Source organism: Dreissena polymorpha, chromosome 1 (genome assembly GCF_020536995.1).
Source record: "Dreissena polymorpha isolate Duluth1 chromosome 1, UMN_Dpol_1.0, whole genome shotgun sequence".
In the NCBI taxonomy this organism is placed as follows: Eukaryota; Metazoa; Mollusca; class Bivalvia; order Myida; family Dreissenidae; genus Dreissena; species Dreissena polymorpha.
This window is the reverse complement of record NC_068355.1, coordinates 136350389-136372739: the sequence shown is the minus strand read 5'-3', so window position 1 is coordinate 136372739 and position 22351 is coordinate 136350389. Positions and strand designations below refer to the sequence as shown.

The 22351-nt window shown below is 37.5% G+C and overlaps 1 protein-coding gene across 9 annotated transcripts in view; it reads right to left on the bottom strand.

Moving 5' to 3' along the window:
* Nucleotides 1–22351, bottom strand: part of LOC127851064 (rho GTPase-activating protein 39-like) — a 134825-nt gene that overhangs the window by 7160 nt on the left and 105314 nt on the right. For 6 of the 9 annotated variants that reach the window (XM_052384541.1, XM_052384549.1, XM_052384520.1 and 3 more), the window contains 11 exons: nucleotides 16863–16964; nucleotides 13341–15081; nucleotides 12756–13015; nucleotides 11791–11961; nucleotides 11068–11291; nucleotides 8969–9098; nucleotides 7305–7379; nucleotides 6326–6358; nucleotides 4371–4484; nucleotides 2730–2887; nucleotides 439–700 (listed from right to left, as the gene is read on the bottom strand). In XM_052384541.1, coding sequence (XP_052240501.1) covers nucleotides 439–700; nucleotides 2730–2887; nucleotides 4371–4484; nucleotides 6326–6358; nucleotides 7305–7379; nucleotides 8969–9098; nucleotides 11068–11291; nucleotides 11791–11961; nucleotides 12756–13015; nucleotides 13341–15081; nucleotides 16863–16964 — 3270 coding nt within the window. Of the gene's footprint in view, nucleotides 1–438; nucleotides 701–2729; nucleotides 2888–4370; nucleotides 4485–6325; nucleotides 6359–7304; nucleotides 7380–8968; nucleotides 9099–11067; nucleotides 11292–11790; nucleotides 11962–12755; nucleotides 13016–13340; nucleotides 15082–16862; nucleotides 17226–19552; nucleotides 19954–22351 lie in introns of those variants that run through there. The other 3 variants (XM_052384582.1, XM_052384557.1, XM_052384562.1) reach the window with 3 other exon arrangements.

The window sequence follows — 22351 nt, the reverse complement described above, 5'->3', positions numbered from 1 at the left end:
TTTTTATGTAGCATTGTTTTGGTAAATTATGTTTATTTTGCAATATTTGTAAATGTTTGCTTGTTAAGGATATTATTTGGACATATATGCTTATTTAGCATTATTTTTTGTAAACTTATGGTTATTTTGCATTATTTTTTTGCAAATTTATGCATATTGTGCTTTTTTTTGTAAATTCATGCAAAAACACGGCAGTCCGCACAGGCTAATCAGGGACGACACTTTCTGCCTGAACTTGATTTTTACTAAGAAGAGACTTTTTGCAACGAAAAATATCATAAAAGCGGAAAGTGTCATTCCTGATTCGCCTGAGCGGACTGTACAGGCTAATCTGGGACCATACATTACGCACATTTATTAAACCCCCTTTTCACAGTGCACGACCTGTATATAAATCTTAAAAGTGTTAATGATTATCTAAGTATCAACTAACATTACCTGCAAAAATCTGATAAGGTATGCCAGCACGAGCCTGTTGATTTCAGGCAGTCTGTTCACGACGGACACTGCAGCCTCAGCGTTGGTGAAGTTCTCTATACAGTCAGCATAGAACTCATCTGGAATGAGCGGCGACTCAAGCTCTCTATACCACAGCTTGAGTAGGGAGGCAGGCACATGGGGGTCCGAACACTCCGTTGGCGTCTTCCATTGGTCGCAGTGGATCTTAAGGGAGTTAACCTCGTCTATATCACCTGGCACTCTGGCAATAGGAAGAAATACATATAATTGTTCTGGAAAAACTGGGCTTAATGCATATGCATAAAGTGGCTTCCCTGGTTAGCCTGTGCATTCTGCTAAGGCTAATAAAAAAACTTTCTGTTTTTATGGTATTTTACATTTAAAGAAGGTCTCTTCAAAACAAATATCCAGTGTCAGCAAAAACTGTCATCCTTGAAAAGCCCATGTGCACTGAACAGGCTAATCTGGGACAACTTTTAACGCACATACATTTAGCCCAAACCTTTTTATAACAAGGCTCATTTGATAATGTGTTTCAACATGTTGGTGTTATGAGGCTTAGCACATCATAATATGTGTAACAGGAAAGTACTTTAAATTTGCATGCTCAAATATTTGTCTTTTCTCGCAAATAATCATTTGAATTAATTTGCCAAGTCATGAATGACAAGACGGCCATAGAACAAAGGTTCCTTACCAGAAACCCATAGAAACTGATCTCTCCTAGGCTACCTTTATGATGTTTCCATAACCATTTTAGAAATTAGCAAAGATATCAATAGAAACAATGTTCTGTGCAAGTTTCATGATGATAGGGCAAACAAATATGCCATCCAGAGTATTAGCAAGGTTACTTCATAGCCACAGTAGGAAAACTGCCTGGCCTTCTGGTCATGTTTTTATTTAATAAACAAGAGGGCCAAGATGGCCCTAGTTCGCTCACCTGAGAGGAGTCGGTTCATTCAATATTTACCAAATGTCAAACTTGACCTAGATATTGTCCAGACAAACATCCTGGTCAAGTTTCATCATTATTGAACCAAAACTCTGGCATATGGAGTGATTTTGTTTTTGTAAGATTTGACCTGGTGACCTATATTTTGAGTTGATCCCCCTTACCAAACATCAAACTTTGCTTACAAAAATAAGTATTATGACCAAGATTCATAAAATCTGAAACAAAATTGTGACCTCTAGAGTGTTAACAAGGATTTTTTATAATATAATGAAAATTTGGAGAATCTAATTATGGCATTAATTATGTGATATATATAAAACCAATCTTTTCACCAAGTTTCATGATGATTGGGCAAAAAATGTGACTTCTAGAGAGTTCACAACCTTTTTAACTATATAAATATGAGAAAACTGCCCCCCCCCCCCCCCCCCCCCGGCAGCCATGTAATTCAACTGACCGGAAACATTTTCAAACTCAACTCTCATATCAAGCAAACAAACGTTTTGACCAAATTTCATGAAAATTGGGCCAAAAATGTGACTTCTAGAGTGTTCACATGTTTTCACTATATACATATAGAGAAAAATGCCCCGCCCACTGGCGGCCATGTTTATCATCGATCTGGACCATTTTCAAACTCATCTGAGATATCAATAAAACCAATGTTTTGACCAACTTTCATGATGATTGGGCAAAAATTGTGACTTCCAGGGTGTTTACAAGGTTTTCCTATCACCAAATAAGGAAAACTGCCCCACCCACTGGCGACCATGTTTTTCAACGGACCAGAACCACTTTTGAAATCAACCAACATATCATTAAGACAAACATTTTGACAAAGTTACATGAAGATTGGGCATGAAATGTGACTTCTACAGTGTTTACAAGTTTTTTCTTTTTTTTGACCTAGTGACCTAGTTTTTGACCCGGCACAACCCTGTTTCGAACACGACTGAGATTTCATTGGGATAAAGCTTCTGACCAAGTTTCATGAAGATCGGACAATAAATGTGGCCTCTAGAGTGTTTACGAACAAATGTGGACGGACGGACAACGGACAATGACCGGTCACAAAAGCTCACCTGAGCAATCGGATGAGCTAAAAAACATGGCAGGGCAAATTAAGACACCATGGGCTTGATTTGTACACATAGGTTCTAAGACAATCATATTATACTACAATAGAAATACCATAAATCTGGGCCATGTGATTTCAGGGGAAACGAGTTTTACAGTAATCACTTTAAATATATAAGGGAAACAAGTAAACCCCACAGGCTGGGCCATTTTGGACTTCTGGTTTCCCCAATACCTGAAGATTCCCTCGGTCTGTGCCCCGTTAAGCCTCAGCACCCACTCGGAGAGTGTGGTCTGTATCCATGGTAACCGTCTCTCAGGGTAGTGGTCCCTCTGCATCTTCATCACGTCCTCCAGTGTGCTGCCAAACATCGATGGGCAGTAGATGGACTTCTACAAGAAAAGTAGTGCCAAACATTAAGGGGCAGTAGGTGGACCTCTTAAAGAATGTAGTGCCAAACATTGAGGAGTAGTAGATGGGGTTGTAGAAGAAACTAGTGCCAAACATTGAGGGGCAGTAGATAGATTTTAACAAGAAAGAAGTGCAAAACAGTGAGTGGCAGTAGTTGGACTTCTACAAGACAGAAGTCTTATTTATATGACGCGCAAAGAATTTAGAGATACTTTTTATATGGGCTAAATTCTTTGGAACATCTTATGGTGGAAACCAGAAAGTTTAAATGTTCATCAATTTGCGTAAAATTGCAAAATAACATAACAACTCATAAAGTTTTAGTTGAAGTCTTTTTTTACCTCCAATATCGTTGAATTGAAGTTAGAAAGGCATAAAATTTTCAATTAAACTTCTGCTTAAATCGCAATAAAATAACTGTTCTCTCGCCATGCAATGAAACAGATTTAAATATGAACCAATCAGAAGAAGGCATTATGTTGTAACGTATAGGCGTAAATTTTATTTAAAATGAGCTTTTAACACCGACTTTTACCTAAGTAAATCTAGTATGCTCATCTTTGTCGATTTAATAAGCATATGTTCAAAACAGATATGGTGCAGTTTCTATTCACTCTTCTTAGTTGCAGCAACTTTTAATGCATGTCTTTTTCACACCTCTGTCTGTGTTGTTGTATGTACTTACATTCTACGTTACATAGGACGGTATACTGTATGATCTGTATCACTATTATTTATGTACCGTATACAAATAAAAGATGCTATTTATTTCAGAACTTTACTATATAACACTCTGCGCTAACAACAGACGAACGCAAACTGTTTTTCCGCCGTTTATTCTTAACATTTAAACCACATATGTATGTAAATATTATTGTAATCCGTTGATATTAACTGTCTGATATTGAGACTTGAATGTTGCGTACAAAATACTTGCGCAACAATATAGACAAAGAAGGAAAACTTTCCACCATGGTTTTGGTCTTTCCCCCGTTATACGCTCCAAATATTACCAATTGAAAAAGTAGCTTAATATTTGAGAGCGTCAACAAGTTGGACTAACAAGACAGTAGTGTCAAACATTGACGGGCAGTTGGTGGACCTCTTAAAGAAAGTAGTGCCAAACATTGAAGGGCAGTATGGATTTCTACAAGAAAGTAGTGCCAAACAGTAGTAGTGGATTAAGTGAAATTACAGATTAACTGATGTATGAATACAAAAGATATTGGAGACATCATTGACAGTTTGTTTCATTTACTATATTAAATTAGCAATAAATGATTAAAAACCAAGAATGACCAGATTGGTAATTTATTGCAATTTTGCAGTTGAGAATTAGAATTATTATTACAGTTAGTTCAAGATATTATTCTTTGATTTTTAAATCTCTGGTATGTAAAATATACATCATAAATACAAGTTTTGAGCCTGAAAATCCAACTTATGACTGAGGCTTTATCTTACCTTTGCTTGGTCAATTTCATCGAGGGTGGGTTTCCTGACCCCTCGCTTGGCCCCTGATAGCATGCCTCGCTGCAGTCGGCGGTGACAATGCTCTGCAAAGTGGTGGATAGGGACCTGCAAAGCAATGGGAGATCACTCTGGTCAGTCTTAACAAAGGGAAGTCACTATCATAAAATATCAATAAAGGAAAAGTCGATTTCATGACACATCAAGAATGTGAAGTCACTTTCTAAAAAAACATCAAAGGGAAATCACTTTCATAAAACATCTACAAAGTGAAGTCACGTTCATGAAACACTAACAAAGGGAAGTCACTTTCATAAAATATCAACAAAAAATTCATGTAAAAGCACTAAATACAATGAAATAATCATTTTCCTGTGCGAAAATCACCAAAATGATACCCATTCAAAGTTTTATGGCTTTTTTTTCAAATAAACATAATATATACAGTGATAATAGTTGTTTATGATATAAATTGCTGCTGTTTTTCGTCTTTTCTATTTGCATGGGTTAATTTATATTTTGTTTATTAGTTCCAATAATATAGGCAATTACACTGAGTTGAATTAAAACAGATCTGGGCAGATTTTACAGAGATAGCTCTTAGTGATTCACATTTACTAATATTGGACTAACAAGAAGATTGTAAGAATATTGCAACATTCAGTGTTTAATATAAAATAAATATCCATTACTGTAAGTTAAAAGGAATATGTTTTTGGGGAAATAAATATATTGAACATTATTTATTGTATTCTTTGTATTTGCAAAGTATGAAAATAAGACACTACAGTTATAAATTTCATACCACACATATTCATGATCAAATTACTCCTAGTCTAAATGACACGACTGTCATTATACCCAACAATTTCACATAACTGTCGCAATAAAATGCCCATGCAGCTGTTAACAATACGAGTCCTTATTCAGTGTCCATGATTATGCATGCAAATGCTTGAAGCCTGAAACATGCATTCATAACAGGCAGCAATAAATCATGCAGTTGCGAGATGATATCATGGAAATTATATACAGCCACAGCACCATGTATACAGAGAAAGATAATACTCATGAAATATGCAGGAAAATAACACTTATGTATGATAAATAACTTCAGCAGAAGGATGATCTGTATTTATAAATGTTTGTTAAACAACCTGCAATATGTTACTTCACATTTTTCAAAGATGACAGTCTCTTTGAGAACATTCTAAATAGAGTTTAGTGAGTTACTTGGCATGTCAACATATATTTGGGCCATGCTCTGTGAAAAGGGGGTTTAATGCATGTGTGTTAAGTGTCGTCCCAGATTAGTGTAGACAGTTGGAACAGGCTTATCAGGGACGACACTTTCCACAAAAACTTGATATTTGCTAAAAAGAGTCTTTCTTGAGATGAAAAATATCATAAAAGTGGTATGTGTTGTCCCTGATTAGCCTGTGCAGACTGCACAGGCAAATCTGGGATGACACTTTACGCACATGCATCACACCCCCCTTTCACAGAGAACGGCTCATTTGTTTGTTCAACCATAACTACAACATCCATTTTTCTGTGACATTCACTGATCAAAATAAATTTAAAAATCTGATTTTTAAATTCCCAGGAATTAGCCTATTGCCCGGACATAATTATACATGTAAATGACACTGAGTTAAACTCGAGTTAATAAGCTGCACTCTGGGAAAATGGGGCAAAATGCCTGTCCATAGTGTCGTCCCAGATAAACTGGTGTAGTTTGCAGAGGCTAATCAGGGACGACAGTTTCCGACTTGACATGTTTGGAAAGTGTCGTCCCTGATGAGGCTCAGCAGACTGCACAGGCTGATCTGGGATGCATTGAGCCCCGTCCCCAGAGCCCGACTCTAATATTCAGTTTCCAGGTTGACATGACAAGAAGATACATTAGTATTACACTATATTAACAGTATGATATTGCAGTCTTATACCTTCATTGCCAATAGCAGGTTACTAAATGATTGCTGTCAAACAGAAATTTAAGTTAAGAAAAAATATTGGTATTATTATTAAATCTTCAAATAAGCAAATCTTTAAACATGAAATTATAGATGGCCTATTTTATAAATCATATTAAAACATGTTATGAACACAGTTACATATTACTATCTACAAAATGCTGACACAAATAGAAATCAAGCAAACAGCAATGAGAAAACTGTCTAAAACACAAAGGAGCAAAACTAAACACTAAAAGAAACAATACAGAACAGCAGGCTTCAGGACTATGAACATATTTTAGCTCAATTAATTTAGTCTGAATATATAACTTAAAACCAATGAAAATCGCATCTCAAACACTAAAAGCTATCTGATTCTTTAATATAATTGTTTATTGGTACATTAAATTTTCACCATTTAAAAAGTATTTAAGTTATATGACTGGGCCAAGAATCTAGTCCGCAATCCTAAAAATTTTCTCGACCACCTGAGCCAGCAGGCTGACTAAGTCAACAAGTTCATATAACATAATAGTGTAAGATGAAGCAGACTAAGATAATCAATAGTTTTAGTTCAGAAAAAGAATAGGAAGAAATTGGCTTATATGGTCAATATTTTCAGGTAGGTAAGAATAATTGAATAAATGAAAGATGGAGAAAGCTTATTTGGTTAATATTTTCAGTTAAGAAAAAGTGCACAGTGATGCAAGCATAATTGGTCAATATTTATTTTCAGTATAGAAAAAAAATAAAGATGGATAAATCTTTTATGGTCAATATTTTCAGTTAAGAAAAAATGCATGATGCAGCAAGCCTAATTGGTCAATATTTTCAGTCTAGAAAAAAAATTCAGATGCAAATATTTCAGTCATGTAGCCTGATAAAAAACTGTTCAATACAGAAATGCAAATCTAGCATGCAACTGAAAGCATCAATAAGCACTAGAGACAGGGTGGCTAGCTGGTCTTACATGGTTGTAATGTTCGTCGTCGATAATGTCTGTATACCGGATGCCATGTGTTTTGCACCAGCGAGCCAGGCTAAACTGTTCAGCAAAAACAACACAACGCCTATGATCAGAGTATGTGTGAAACTCAAACATAGATCACTATTAAAGATAAACTTACAACACGCAGTCACATATATAGAGGAGTAACATATAAATAAAAAATTTAGAGAAACAAAACTATGATTTTCCTGAATTTTTCTTTTAAAAGAGTAAGTGATATGTAACTTACTCTGCCAACCTTCAATGTACAGCAAAATTATTAAGATCAATCAGGAAATGTAACAGCATGTTCTTAATAATAATTAATTAGTGACTTGCTATTCCCTCCTATCACTCAATTGGTTTGAATGATCCATGTTGTTTATGAAATTTACAATGAAAACAATTGTTTGTATGACGACATTAAATGCAAATTTATATAATAACAAGAGATGTGTTCGACAGAAACACAATGCCCCCTACTGCGCCGCATTGATTTTGTAAAAAAAAATATATATTTTTTTTTTTGGGGGGGGGGCCTTTGACCTTGAGGGATGACCTTGACCTTGAACTACCACCACTCAAAATGTGCAGCTTCATGTGATACACGTGCATACCAAATATCAAGTTGCTATCTTCAATATTGCAAAAGTTATGGACAATGTTATTTTTTTTTTCCGGACCGACAGACAGACTGACATGCTGACTGACGGACAGTTCAACAACTGCTATATGCCACCCTACCGGGGGCATAAAAATATGTATACCATTGCTGTCTGACATTAAATCACAATGGTGTGTTAAACAATGTCACAATCCATGTGAAAATCATTGGAAACCATTAGCAAATTTAGCTATGAAAGCAATAAACACAAACAAAATATATCAAAGTAACGTATTTAAAAAAATAGTTTACATCTAGTCTAAATTACATTATATTATACAACACCCACAATGTATTCAATTCTTAAATAAAACAAGAGAAAAATGAAAACATGTGATCCAGAACTAAAAGATGAAGCTGTTTCAACAAATATAATGGATCTCCTATTTTTAAGGCATATTTATCTAATTTGTCAGGATTTTTCCCTAAATTACCCACAATATTTCCACATCCTCTATTCAATATCATATGAGCTTCATTCTGGGAAAATGGGGTTTAATGCATGTGACTTAAGTGTCGTCCAGGATTGCTCTTGCTGTCAGCACAGGGGACTTAATGCATGTGACTTAAGTGTCGTCCCAGATTGCTCTTGCTGTCAGCACAGGGGACTTAATGCATGTGACTTAAGTGTCGTCCCAGATTGCTCTTGCTGTCAGCACAGGCTCAATGGGACTTAATGCATGTGACTTAAGTGTCGTCCCAGATTGCTCTTGCTGTCAGCACAGGGGACTTAATGCATGTGACTTAAATGTCGTCCCAGATTGCTCTTGCTGTCAGCACAGGCTCATCAGGGACAACACTTTCTGCCTTAACTGGATTTTCACTAAAAAGAGACTTCCTTTTAACGAAAAATACTATAAAAGTAGAAAGCATTGTTCCTGATTAGCCTGGAACCATACATTAGGCACATGCATTAAGCCCAGTTTTCTTCAACGAGGCTCATGAAGTTCATGTTAACATTTTACAAGCAGCCCTCACTCACATTTTCGAGGTCATATTTGGGGTCGATGTGACGGGATATGTAGCCGTCAAGATAGTTGTAGAACTTCATGGTTGGGGGGAAGAAGTTGAGAATGATGGCCAGCAACTCCCATCCTCTCTGCAGACTGTCCCTGAAACAACCAGAGCAGTCAGGTTTTGATAGAAAATTCCCGAAGAGCCCCAAAAAACAATTCCTTAACTTCCTAAAATTCTTTAAGTCTCTTGCTTTTGCATGATGTCGTATTTTAACACAAATATTTTGAACAACAATTTAAACCATCTAAATTAATTTCAGTCCAAAAACAGGTCAATGTCAAGGGAAAAATGAGGTGAGATGATGTGGGTATAATAAGACCAGTCCTACATAGCATCCATGCATGTATGAAAGCTTTGTAGCATGAAGTATTGATGTTAGACCAAAAGCATCATTTTGGGTCAACCAAGAACTCATACCTTTTGAATAAGATTCAAAAAGTAGGTCAAAATCAAGATAGAAATTATGTCAGGTGATGTTAGTGCATAGAAAGTGTTCATAGATAACATTCATGCAAGTATCAAAGCTTTGCAGACATTGATGCTACAAAGAAATGCCATATCAACCAAGAATTTGAACCTTCTGAATTAGTACGAAAGTAGCTTAAGGCCAATGTCAAAATGAGGTAAGGTGATTTGGATGTGTTGAGAGTTCAAAGAGAACATCCATGTAAGTAATCAAGCTTTGTAGGACACATTATTATATACAAAACGTGTAATTAAGGGGAAACCTCTGACTGAGAGATGGAAAAATGGACAGGCCTATTGCAATATGCCTTGAAACAATTAACAGTAGTTGTTAGGGGCATAAAGTCTAAGACCATAGCTATAAAGATTCGCCTACCATAAATCTGTAACTTATATTTATTATGTTATGTATGTACTCATCAAACAACGGTTCTTAAAATACTCTGTATGTAACATGTATGTATGTATGCATGTTACTTCTTACAGACAAAATAACTTAATTTCAATAGCCTTCAAATACCTGAACTTAAAATACTCTGTATATTATATGTGTGCATGTATTTATATAATTTTATGGAGAAAATAAAAGTATGCAACAATTTATATGGGCTGTGCTCTGTGAAAAGGGGGTTTTATACATGTGAGTAAAGTGTTGTCCCAGTTGAGCCTGTGCAGTTTGACATTTTTTGTTTGAAGAATGTCTGTTACTATAACAAGGGCTGTTTGTAAAACATGCATGCCCCCCCCCCCCCCATATGGGCTGTCAGTTGTAGTGGCAGCCATTGTGTGAATTGGTTTTTTGTCACTGTGACCTTGACCTTTGACCTAGTGACCTGAAAATCAATAGGGGTCATCTGCCAGTCATGATCAATGTACCTATTAAGTTTCATGATCCTAGGCCTAATTTTTCTTGAGTTATCATCAGGAAACCATTTTACTGTTGCAAGTCACTGTGACCTTGACCTTTTACCTAGTGACCTGAAAATTAATAGGGGTCATCTGTCAGTCTTGATCAATGTACCTATGAAGTTTCATGATCCTAGGCGTAAGCATTCTTGAGTTATCATCCGGAAACCATTTTCCTATTTCGAGTCACTGTGACCTTGACCTTTGACCTAGTGACCTGAAAATCAATAGGGGTCATCTGCCAGTCATGATCAATGTACCTATGAAGTTTCATGATCCTAGGCCTAAGCATTCTTGAGTTATCATCCGGAAACCATTTTACTATTTCGAGTCACTGTGACCTTGACCTTTGATCTATGAACCTGAAAATCAATAGGGGTCATCTGCCAGTCATGATCAATGTACCTATGAAGTTTCATGATCCTTGGCCTAAGCATTCTTGAGTTATCATCCGGAAACCATCTGGTGGACGGACCGATGGACAGACATTACGACCGACAGACCGACCGACATGTGCAAAACAATATACCCACTCTTCTTCGAAGGGGGCATTCAAATATAAGTTTAGGAGGAAAGTGTCGTCCCTGATTAGCCAGTGCGGACTGCATAGGCTAATCTGGGACTACACTTTACACACATGCATTAAACCATCTTTTTACATAGCACAGCCCATTTTTGTAACAATTCACCTACTCTTTCTTGTTCTCTGTGGTCTGTCTGCAGATCTGTATGCAGATCTCGTCGCGAAGGTCAGGGCCGACCGTCCAGCCCTTGGTGGTGATGTCAAGGGCCAGCTGTGACTGGCCCAGCCTGGTCTTACGGTCGCCCATGTACATCTGGATCAGCTTAAACACCGCAACTGCCTCCGTCTTCGTGTTCTTGTCGTTGGTCCGCAGCATAGGCTTGGAGATTGGGTCCTGGGGTAGGAATATTTGTAGAGTGAATAAGGAATTAACAATGCAAGGGGCATAAGTTCAGGGGCACATCGCAAAGATTATTGTGATGTACAGGAAAAATATATCTTGCACTTCTACATAGTATAAACAACATATCTATCAAGTTTCATGGAAATATACACACACAATGAGACAAGTTCACAACACTACGTACAAACATGGTGTTGTAATAATAAAAAATGTGCCTGATTTCAAAGGCATATAACCCTCTTCAAAGAATATTGCAACATGAAAATCATGTGTTGCACTTCTACAAAGTACAAACAACCTAGCTATAAGTGTTGATAGGCTGAAAACTGAGAGACAAGTTCAAAAAACAAAGTACACATGCACGAAAACGAAACCACACAACCAGACAGGGTGACTTTGTTTGCAGGGGTGAAAGTTATACATTGAGTAATACTCATGAACACACCATCTCGTCTCTACACCATCTCATCTCTTCACCATCTTGTCTTACCTTGGACCATTTGAGCATATTGGTGAGAGGCACATTCTTGCCAAAGATTCCCTTCTTGTGTTTGTTGAGGTGCTGCTGTGCGTAGTTCTCAATGTCGCTGTCGGAGGGCAACTTCTGCTTGGCTGACAGGTGCTTGCCCTGACTCATGGGCGGACACGTACCAGCCCGACCCTGCAATCACCAGGTCACATTTTACAACTCGACAGCCCTGTTATGGGAAAACTGGACTTAATGCATGTGCGTAAAATGTTGTTTCAGATTAACCTGAGCAGTCGGCAATTTTTTTTTTTTTTTTTAAATGTTTATGTGTCTGAACTGTCAGTACAAAGTCATATCCATAACCATCCACCTGTCTACTAAGGAATCCTATTCTAGAGGACACTGGCATATTGAACTAATACCTACCTGTCTACTAAGGGATCCAATGCTTTAAGACACTGGCATATTGTAGTAACACCCACCTGTCTACTAAGGATTCCAATGATAAAGGACAATGGCATATTTGACTAACACCCACCTGTCTACTAAGGGATCCAATGCTTGAGGACACTGGCATATTGGACTACCACCCACCTGTCTACTAAGGGATCCAATGCTTGAGGGCACTGGCATATTGTAGTAACACCCACCTGTCTTCTAAGGGATTCAATGCTAGAGGACACTAGCATATTTGACTTAGACCCACCTGTCTACTAGGGGATCCAATGCTTGAGGACACTGGCATATTGGACTTAAGCCTACCTGTCTACTAAGGGATCCAATGCTATTGGACACTGGCATATTTGACTAACACCCACCTGTCTACTAAGGGATCCAATGCTCGAGGACACTGGCATATTTGACTTACACCCACCTGTCTACTAGGGGATCCAGTGCTTGAGGACACTGGCATATTGGACTAACCCCTACCTGTCTACTAAGGGATCCAATGCTATTGGACATTGGCATATTTGACTTACACCCACCTGTCTACTAAGGGATCCAATGCTCGAGGACACTGGCATATTGGACTCTGACTGGCTAGGAACCACCATGGACAGTGGGCGCTGGGAAAGGTCCATGCTCAACGAGTGGGCCTTCTCTGATGCCGGGCTACCCCGACCCCCCTCTGGCTTCTCGGGCTTCTTACGTTTCAGGGATGCATGCTGCGTTTCAAGGGTCCCTAGGCCAAACAGGATTTGAGGATAGACACCACCAACATGGTCAGTTTCTTCAAAACCTAGGTCTGTGAATGTAAGCATAAAACTCACCATTTAAAATGAAATGAGGAAACAAATAAACAATGGCTATGATTCGCCCTAGTTGCACATACAATATGGAACGGATGAACAAACAACTTTTTAATTTAAGTGTGCTGGGATATAGTATTTACGGACATAAATAAAACATGGATTCTTGTTTTTTTAGATAACCAGTTTACATAATTAATTATGTTAGATTTTCATTTCAAACCAACATAACAATATAATGTATCAAACCTCTTTTTTCTATAAGAGATAATTGTTTGCACAAACATACGTTAATGAATCAATGAAACCAAAGAAACCAACCTTCTGAATACTGCGAGCTCTGCATGGGGTCAATGCCCTGATCCTCTTCATAACTCTCGTCTCCCCCCTTCCCGTTGATATCAGACGCAGAAGAGAGTTCCAACGTGACGGAACCATCGCTTTGTCTCACCTTTGCAGGCACCTCACCTTGCTCAATATTGGAATTCCTCTCTTTAAGCACATTGCGAAAATGATTTTCATTGTTAAAATTGTACTTTGGTACTGGAGTTGTTTCAGTAACCTTTTTATCGCTTACGTCATTGAATTTAAGCGGAGGGGGTATGTTTAAAATGTTTGCGTACTCGGGTTCTGAATCCTCATCCTCCTCCAGATTTCTAGAAGGTTCTTGAGAAAAGTACTGGTTATTCACTATATTAGAGAAAAGTATATCACTAGTTTGTTCTTTGCTATCGCCATGGAAACTCCTGTTGGATCCCTTTGACGATATGGAATCCTGAAATGAGACAGCACTATCCTGCATATTCCTTAGCGACCCCTCAGACTGGACGTCCGACATGTTCCTTACAGACCCTTGAGACGACTGTGAGTCAGATAACTCACGATCCCTCTCCCGTAAAGGCAACGAAGTTCTAATGTCCTTACATTCGATACCGCCAATCCTTGGTGAAGAGTGCGATGTATCGCTGTCTGATCGCTCGGCTCGATTATAAAATCCAGTCTCGAAATATTCAGGATGAATCTGCGACGTCTGCATGGCAGACGAACTCACAGTGGGCGTGTCACTAGCACCGGAATCTGACAGATATTGCTGATCTGAGCTTAGTTTTCTATAACCCGGATTACCGTCACGTTTTCCCACGTACGTTGGATTCGTTCGGGGAAATCGTAATTTAGGTCTACTCGGCGAGGGGCTCACATGTCCCCCCTGCTGCTGACACAGAATATCTTGGCTGAAGGCCAAGCATGGTTCATCACCACGAGAACCAGGTATCACAGGGCTGTACATCCTGTCCCCATGACCCTGAAGGTCACGGGTGGGGGTAGGAGTTCCCCCATTAATAGGGCTAAAGCGTGTCTGGTCCACGTCTTTTCTAGACATGTTCATTACGGGACTGTACAGGTTTTCTTGCCTATAGTTTGATGACTGAGACGACTGCACTGAGACAGGGCTGTATAATTGTTCATGATGATCGTGAACGGAACTTTCGTGAGAATGAATGGAACCTTGAAAAGAGTTTTGCCTAGAATGCAAGGGGGGTGTAAAAGAGTCATTTGGCTTGTTTGGCGGGGTATACGTCTCAGATCTACTAGAATAAACATATTCCTTATCACTTCCACTACCACGATGGTATCCCCCACTCCGCAAAACACCAGCGCCATGACCTTGAAACAAATAGGAATCATCGCGCGCATAACCATGAGATGGCTCCTCTCGTATTCTACTGTCCGGAAACCGATAACTTCCAGAACGGGCTGGCAAGCACCCGCTACTGTGCGTGCTCTCACTCCGGTGGACTGCCGACTGAGTCCGACCCAGTCTCGGGGAATCCACAAGCTTTGGCGACATCTCAAAGGACTCCCGTCTTCCGAGCCCAGACTGGAACGATGGACTGGACGAGTAGCCTGCGTGTGTGGAGGACTGGGAGCTGGAGTGCGAGCCCCGACGTCGCAGCTGGTCTGCGGCATTGATGCGCTCAGCGCTTGTGCGCTGCTCCTTGTAGCTGTCATAGTGACCTGAGCTGCTCAGAGAAGAACTCGAGTCCTGACGACTGTACCGCGCCTGGAAATACCAAAATGTACAGCGATTGACTGTACCGTGTATGTAAATGCAAACATGTATGGTAAAAAGACTGTAATAATACATGTACAATAATTAAGATATCTGACAGAAATCACTTAATCACCATATAGATATACTATTCCTATTATAGATGAGTGCAGGATTGTGATTGTGGAAAGCCCACAGAGGGGAAACATCTTTCCCTCTTACAATGCTCATCAAAACACTTCACTTTTCAGAAGATCAAGCAAAACCAGAAACTTTTGGGGAATATTGGACTCAATGCATGCGAGTTAAGTGTCTTCCCTCAAAAGCCTGTGCATGCTGCCCAGGCTAATGAAGCACAATACTTTCAGCTTTATTTCAGTTTAAAGTAAGTCTCTTCATAGCACAAAACCAGTTGAGAAGGAAAATGTCTTCCATGATTACCCTTTGCAGACTAATCTTGGACAATACTTTAAGCTAGGGTTGCAACGGATATCGGAAATATCCGAGATTCGCGGATCCAAACGAGGAAATTGCGGATCTAACCGTGATTGGTAAAATCGGTTTCGAATCCGGATCGTATTTGAGTTTAACATTTCCTTTGTGGTAATTGTTTCTTTCGCCCTAATACTTTTCGTTAAATTGTTTCTTTCTGTTTGAAAGGCTGACTGCTACGTGGTTTGTCACGATTATCGCTACTTTTTCGATAAAAACATGGTACACACACAGTCTACTTTCATTTTCGATGGTGCAAAATGGCACAGAAGAAAATTCAAGATGCACCTAAACACAATTACAATCCTCTGTGTGGAAGCATTTCGGGTTTTATCAGCATACTAATTCAACAGAACTTGACAAAGCAAAAGCCAAAGTATGAAAGAACAGTTTGAATCTTGATGCAAAAATTGGTTGTTCATTGAAAAATCCTGAAGATACAGGAACCTTGTATAATGCATTATATTAAGTATTATGTTATGATAAAAACTAAGTGTTTTTGGAATTCAAAAACTTGTTGTTTTTTATAGATTTTTTGAGATACAGGAACTTATTTGTTTCAGTATTTTTGAGGTACTTTAAGACACATGTAACTTGACAAGACTTTTGATATGTGAAGCAACTTCAATCTAGTCATATTGCAGATTTTTTGTTTATTTAAAAGGTTGTTGAGGCTTCTTGAACAGTAACTTGATAATTGTTCTCTGTTTGGAGTAATTAAGTCTATAATAATAATAAAAATTAAATACTTTTTTCATAAGAAATATATAAGTTCTGGTGTTTTAACTCGTAATTTTGGTTATAGCAATATAAATTATAATTTATTTTGCCTATTTTTATTTTCACTTAAGGATTCAAACCAATATTCGATATCCGAGCCCTTGGATTCGAATTTGGATCCATTTAAAATTTTGGATTCGCTGCAGCTCTACTTTAAGCACATACAAGCCCAATTTTCACAGAGCAAGGCTCATTTGTGTCAGTATCTTGCTACTGAAAGGGGAAATGTCATCCGAATAAAGAAAAAATCCCAGACAACCTCACAGAAATTTTTCAATGATGACATACGCACCATTAAGGTCCCATCTCCTTGCTTTGCGTCTCGGGGATAGGACTGATGGGAGGCTTAAAATGAGCCTAGCTCTGGGAAAACAGGGCTTAAACATGTGCGTAAAGTGTTGTCCCGGATTAGCCTGTGAAACCCACACAGGCTAATCAGGGACAAAATTTCCGCTTTTATGGAATTAAAAATCCCACCCAACTTCCCAGCATTTCTCAATGACGACATAAACTCTACTTACATCTGGTCTCCCCGCCTTGCGTCCCGGGTGAGGACTGGTTAGTGGCTGAGCAGGAACCAACTCCTTGATTGAACCAGACCGCGCCACCTGGAGCTCACGTCTCTGAAGGAAATAGAACAGACACATGTACGTGACGATCAGCACCAGCGCCGTCAGCAACCCCACAATCTCGGAGAGCGACTGACTGGTTACTGTGGTTACCAGATCTGCCATTTTGTGTAGGAATATGCTGTCCACCAGTTCCATTGTTCAACTGCAAACACTCATGGTCTCAGTCCACAACACTTGGTAACACTCCATAAAATTGTGATTATCACAATGTTCAATGATTTTTTACAGTTACACATTTAAACTGCTATTATTCTGAAATATTTGTATATTGTTTTCAAACTTATTATAACACATACAAAATACAACCTTTCTTTTTATGTTTTCACAAATACTGTTGAGTTTTCTGCACAACTTAAATATTTATTATAGAATATTCTAGTATGACATTTTTACAAAATGACAATTGTATTTCATTCTATTTTCACAAGTTTTATTTCTTAATGAAAGTTTGATTTTATTTCCGATTTTTCTCAGTATTATTACACTGTAAATGATCTCAAATATTATTTGCCTTTTAACTTGGATCAATATTCCCTAAGATTTGTGATTAGTAAATATAAGAATAGGAAGAAAATAACACACTGCTTAAGTGTCTGTTTTACATAACACTGCATTGAAGGTACTAAACATTCCTCGCCAAGATAATCTTAAATCTTCAACTCCAACAATGATGCTAATTATTTGCTCATTAATTAGTCCAAACACAAGTGCAAACATATCTGAACGCCTTCTGATGAGCAACCCCATTGTATCAAAACTTAAGATAACACAAAAAGTCAGTTGATGAACACTCCATCACCAACATTCCATTACATCCAGACACCTGCAGTTAAAAATGCCGAAGTTACCAGTGAATCAATTGAGATGCTGTCTTTTTGCAAATTCATACATATATGCCCACAACACATGATTAACCACAAACTACCAAGCCTCCACATATAACAGGTTGTAATCTGTGATTATTCCCCTGACAAAGCCAAGCTCCCTCACAACACAAATAACAAATTGTAATAGTCTGTTATTATTCTCCTGATGAAACCAAGCTATCAGATCTAATCATACAAAATTACACCTGAACATTCCCACTCTATAGATCTAAACCTAGCACCATGTTTATCCCATCCACTTGCTCACTATATACTACGAAAATAAACATAATTCATTCCGCCATATACTTTAAGACTCTAAGTCTCCAGTCCAGCAGAAAGTTATGTAAACTATCATGATCTTTCACACAATTCTTGTATTTTCTCCACCACTTAAGATTTTCCAAGAGAATTTACTAAAATGACTGTTTATCGAAAAAATATAATTAAGATTTGTCAACAGCCATGGAAAAAGCTATTAAAAACTCACTCATTTTTAGTAGCAAATAATTAAAAGCCACTAACGTGACTGTAGATTCACCACTCAAAATGTGCAGCTCCATGAGATACACATGCATGCCAAATATCTCAGGCATGCCAAATATAAAAAGTGGCTATGTTCAATATTGAATAATTTTCTCCCTTTTTAAAGCTTATTACTTCCCTTAAATCTATATTTTTTACCATAGACCTAAAGGATGACCTTGACCTTTTACCACAATGTGTTTGTCAGAAACACAATGCCGCCTACTGCAATGCTTTGATTTATTTAACAAAAATATATACCTGGGCAGGTCAGATAACTATGTCCAATTAAAGCTTATTACCTACCTTGACTTTGTTTTTTCTACCCTAGACCTTGAAGGATGATGTTCACCTTGAAATTTTACCACTCAAAATGTGCAGCTTCATGAGATACACATGCATGCCAAATATCAAGGTGCTATCTTCAATATTTAAAAAGTTTTGGCCAATGTTAAAGTTTTTTTCGGACGGACGGACAGACACAATGACTGACGGACAGTTCAACTGCTATATGCCACCCTACCGGGGGCATAAAAAACTCACGAAAGAACCTGAAACAAACTGAAATAAGATGAAGATGTTCATGGACATGAATAACAATCTGAACCACCAGAATTGTTCAAGGGAGGCACCCAAAATCAACCACTGTTACATAAACTATTTACTACAGTTGTGTAGGTGGGAACATGAAATGTACAACATACACAACTACAGTCTGTGCAGGAATGTGTCGAATGTTGGATGGAAATATTCACTTTAGTGACGCAAACGCAGAAAACACAAGGTTGATTGTCTTGTATATATCAGCCCAAACAATCTTGCCAACTTCTTGTTACCATTGCCTGAATTTTGTACACTGGCACTTTCATGAACTCCCCATTATTTTCCTCCTACTTCACACAAAAAGGATTCAAAGTAAGTTACTTTCTTTGGATTACAGTAAGACATTCATCTCAATTAAATATGAAAAAAATATTGTTTAAACTTCTCAGAGGATATGTTACATTTGACTAAAGATTCCATGCTATAAACATCATTATTTTGATTACCCAGACCATAAACCCTGTATTCCAAATTATCTCAAAAACTATTTTTGGTTAGTGCATACAGAAATAAATTATCAATTCATTTGAAGTTTGATAAATGATGTTAAATATACATTTTACATAAAAAATAACAGTCACTGACATATTTTATTTCACTTCACTACATTCATCAAATCCTGTCACATTCTTCCAACTGTAATTAGATAAACTTTTTAACGCAAAACACATTTAAAGATTTACATGCAGAGTGCACATTAATCATAACTTCACACCTCAACGCTGAACTATTTGTTCTAATGAGACAATTTCAAAATGATCTCTAGTCAACAGCTTGTTAAAGTCCATCATGACGCCATTGAATATTGCATGTCCTTTTTAGGAATTTTATTTCCTGTACATCTTTAGTGTACACGTCCGTTAAAATATCCTTGTTCAGCGGTTAGTTAGAACAGAACAAACTTGAGTATCTAGTAAACAATATATTGACTTGTTTGTGCTGTATATTCTACCAGTACTAACACTTGTCTTGTTTACATGAATGTTATCTTTTATTTGCATACACACAGTCCAATTAACATTTAAACAACACATTTAAATAACGTGTGTTTCACTTTAAGAACTGATTATCTCAATCTTAAAGAAATAAAACCAAAATTGATCATTGATCATTTTCTTGATTTTGTTCAAACGAAACAATCATGCATACAGCTGATAAATTATTCCAAAATTTGGTTTCACTCATTGATTAAAATATCACGCTTCCTTATTTTGCACCAATGCGAGAGCTGTTAAATGTAACATAAGCGGTAATCTGTTACACAACCCTCACAGACGTAATTGCATTCCTTACAGACTGTACAATAACTGCACTCAAACATGTTGCATATCACATGCAATATCTGTATATTGAACTACAGTGCTTAACCATTGCATGCCAATACATTAAAGAGATAATTGAAAACACACGCCAGTTTCTGAATAACAATAGAATCTTCAGGTGTGTGATTGACGAAAAGTCAAAGAGGAGGAAAATTCTGTCAAATGATTTTGGACCATGAGTGACAAAACTCTCAACCCTTTCCCACATAGAAGCTTAGCAAAAATGGCTATGTGCAAACAGCATGAAACCAGAACAGCCTGCGAGTAACTCACTGACTGTTCAGGTTTTATGCTGTTTGCTGCTCAACAGTATCTCAGGGTTGGAAATGAAGCCTTTAAAACTTGGGTCTAGTAAGAAAGTCCTTTAATTAAATTTAACTTTCTATGGGACTACAAATGCGTCAAATACATATCTAAGTGGTAAAGGGTTAAAACAGAAAAACACACACAATTAAACACCTAGCGTCTTTATCCTAATAAACGCGCCCGGGCGCGATGCAAATCACAAAGAGGGCGCATTTATTTCACCCTCCTTTAGGTATAATATGAGCCAACACCTAAAATGTGTTAACCGGTATTTGCGAAAAGTTCCGAGTTCATTGAGCAATCGTAAACATATCACAAATAGTTTTATAAGAATACTACTCCCTATTATCATGCGAACTGAAAGGGCCGTTGTCGTTATGACCGTAGTGAGAACTGTAACAGTACGTGTGGCCGAGATATGAACAGTGTTAATAAGTGAAGGTTTATGGTTACGGTAGCTTCAGCCCAGCGTACCGCATATTAAACAACCTGGGTAGATCCGTATTTTAAATGCACGGTGTCAAAAAAAAAACGTAAATGAATTTGACATTTAAAACTGAAAACACCGATAAAATAATAAAATTGCCTGCATGTTGTAGTTTAATTCTTACATCGATCTGTTCAAAATATATATGTTATTATTATTATTATTAAAGTTTTATTTCTATAAGGTTCTTGCCAATTACCTTGTTGATAAAAAAAAATTCCGTCAATAAAATGCAATTACTTTACCCCTTAGCAGCCGAGAAATGGGGGCGCTATTATTTTGATCACTCCTTCATTTTATTACACGATAGGGGTGCATTTATTAGGGCGGGAGCGTTTATTAGGATAAAGACGGTATTTCAACTTAACAACACAATTTATCATAAAAACTGTTTTTCTTCACTTGCTAAAATGCAAATGTAACAGTATTATGGGTTAAGTCCTTGACATTTGTTTCCGTAAGAACGATGCTAGCAATCTTGTATTTTTGCGCGTTTTTTTCTTTTGCCATATATGTTCAGCTCTTTTACAGTCTTCAATTACAACACTAAAACACATGATCCATAGTTTACGATTTGTTTCACATGGAAAAAACTTCAACAAACCAAAACCAGGACAGTCAATCTTCTTAAACCATTCAGAAACTGGTATTACTTCCTGACTTATATCCAAGGTTTAGCTAATACACTGCAATTTGATACGTTTTAAAAATGTACATTAAGTATAAAAGTGTTATTTATTGAAAAAAAATTACATTGTATTAAAATTTTCTTGGAATGGCTAACAGTGAGCTCCTTTTTCAGCGTGGCTGTTTAACAGTTTACAACTTAGATATGTATTTTGACGTGTTTGTAGTCCCTTTGAAAGTTAAATTAAATTAAATTGAATTAAGTCCACATTTCACTACACTGATTAGTGTGATATCATACAGAGATATGGTGATGATGCCAATGTTCTGGGTTATAAAGGTCAAATCAGCCAATGGACTGAATGGAGTGTATTCATTCTGGTCTGCTGGCGTTATGTTAAGGTCAGCTAAGATGAAAAGCTGAGTTAAGCCCAAAACACTGATATTTACAAAAGTAGATCATGTTGGAAATATGTATTTATTTTAATCGGACGCATTCAATGTTGGAGTAGTGGCTGCAAGTTTTGATTGGCTGGAAAAGTCTATTGGTAAAATCCATGTGAATTGTTTCCGCCAATATTTACATTGATGTATGATCTCCCAATGAAATAAGTTGCATTCTGGGAAAATTGGGCTTAATGC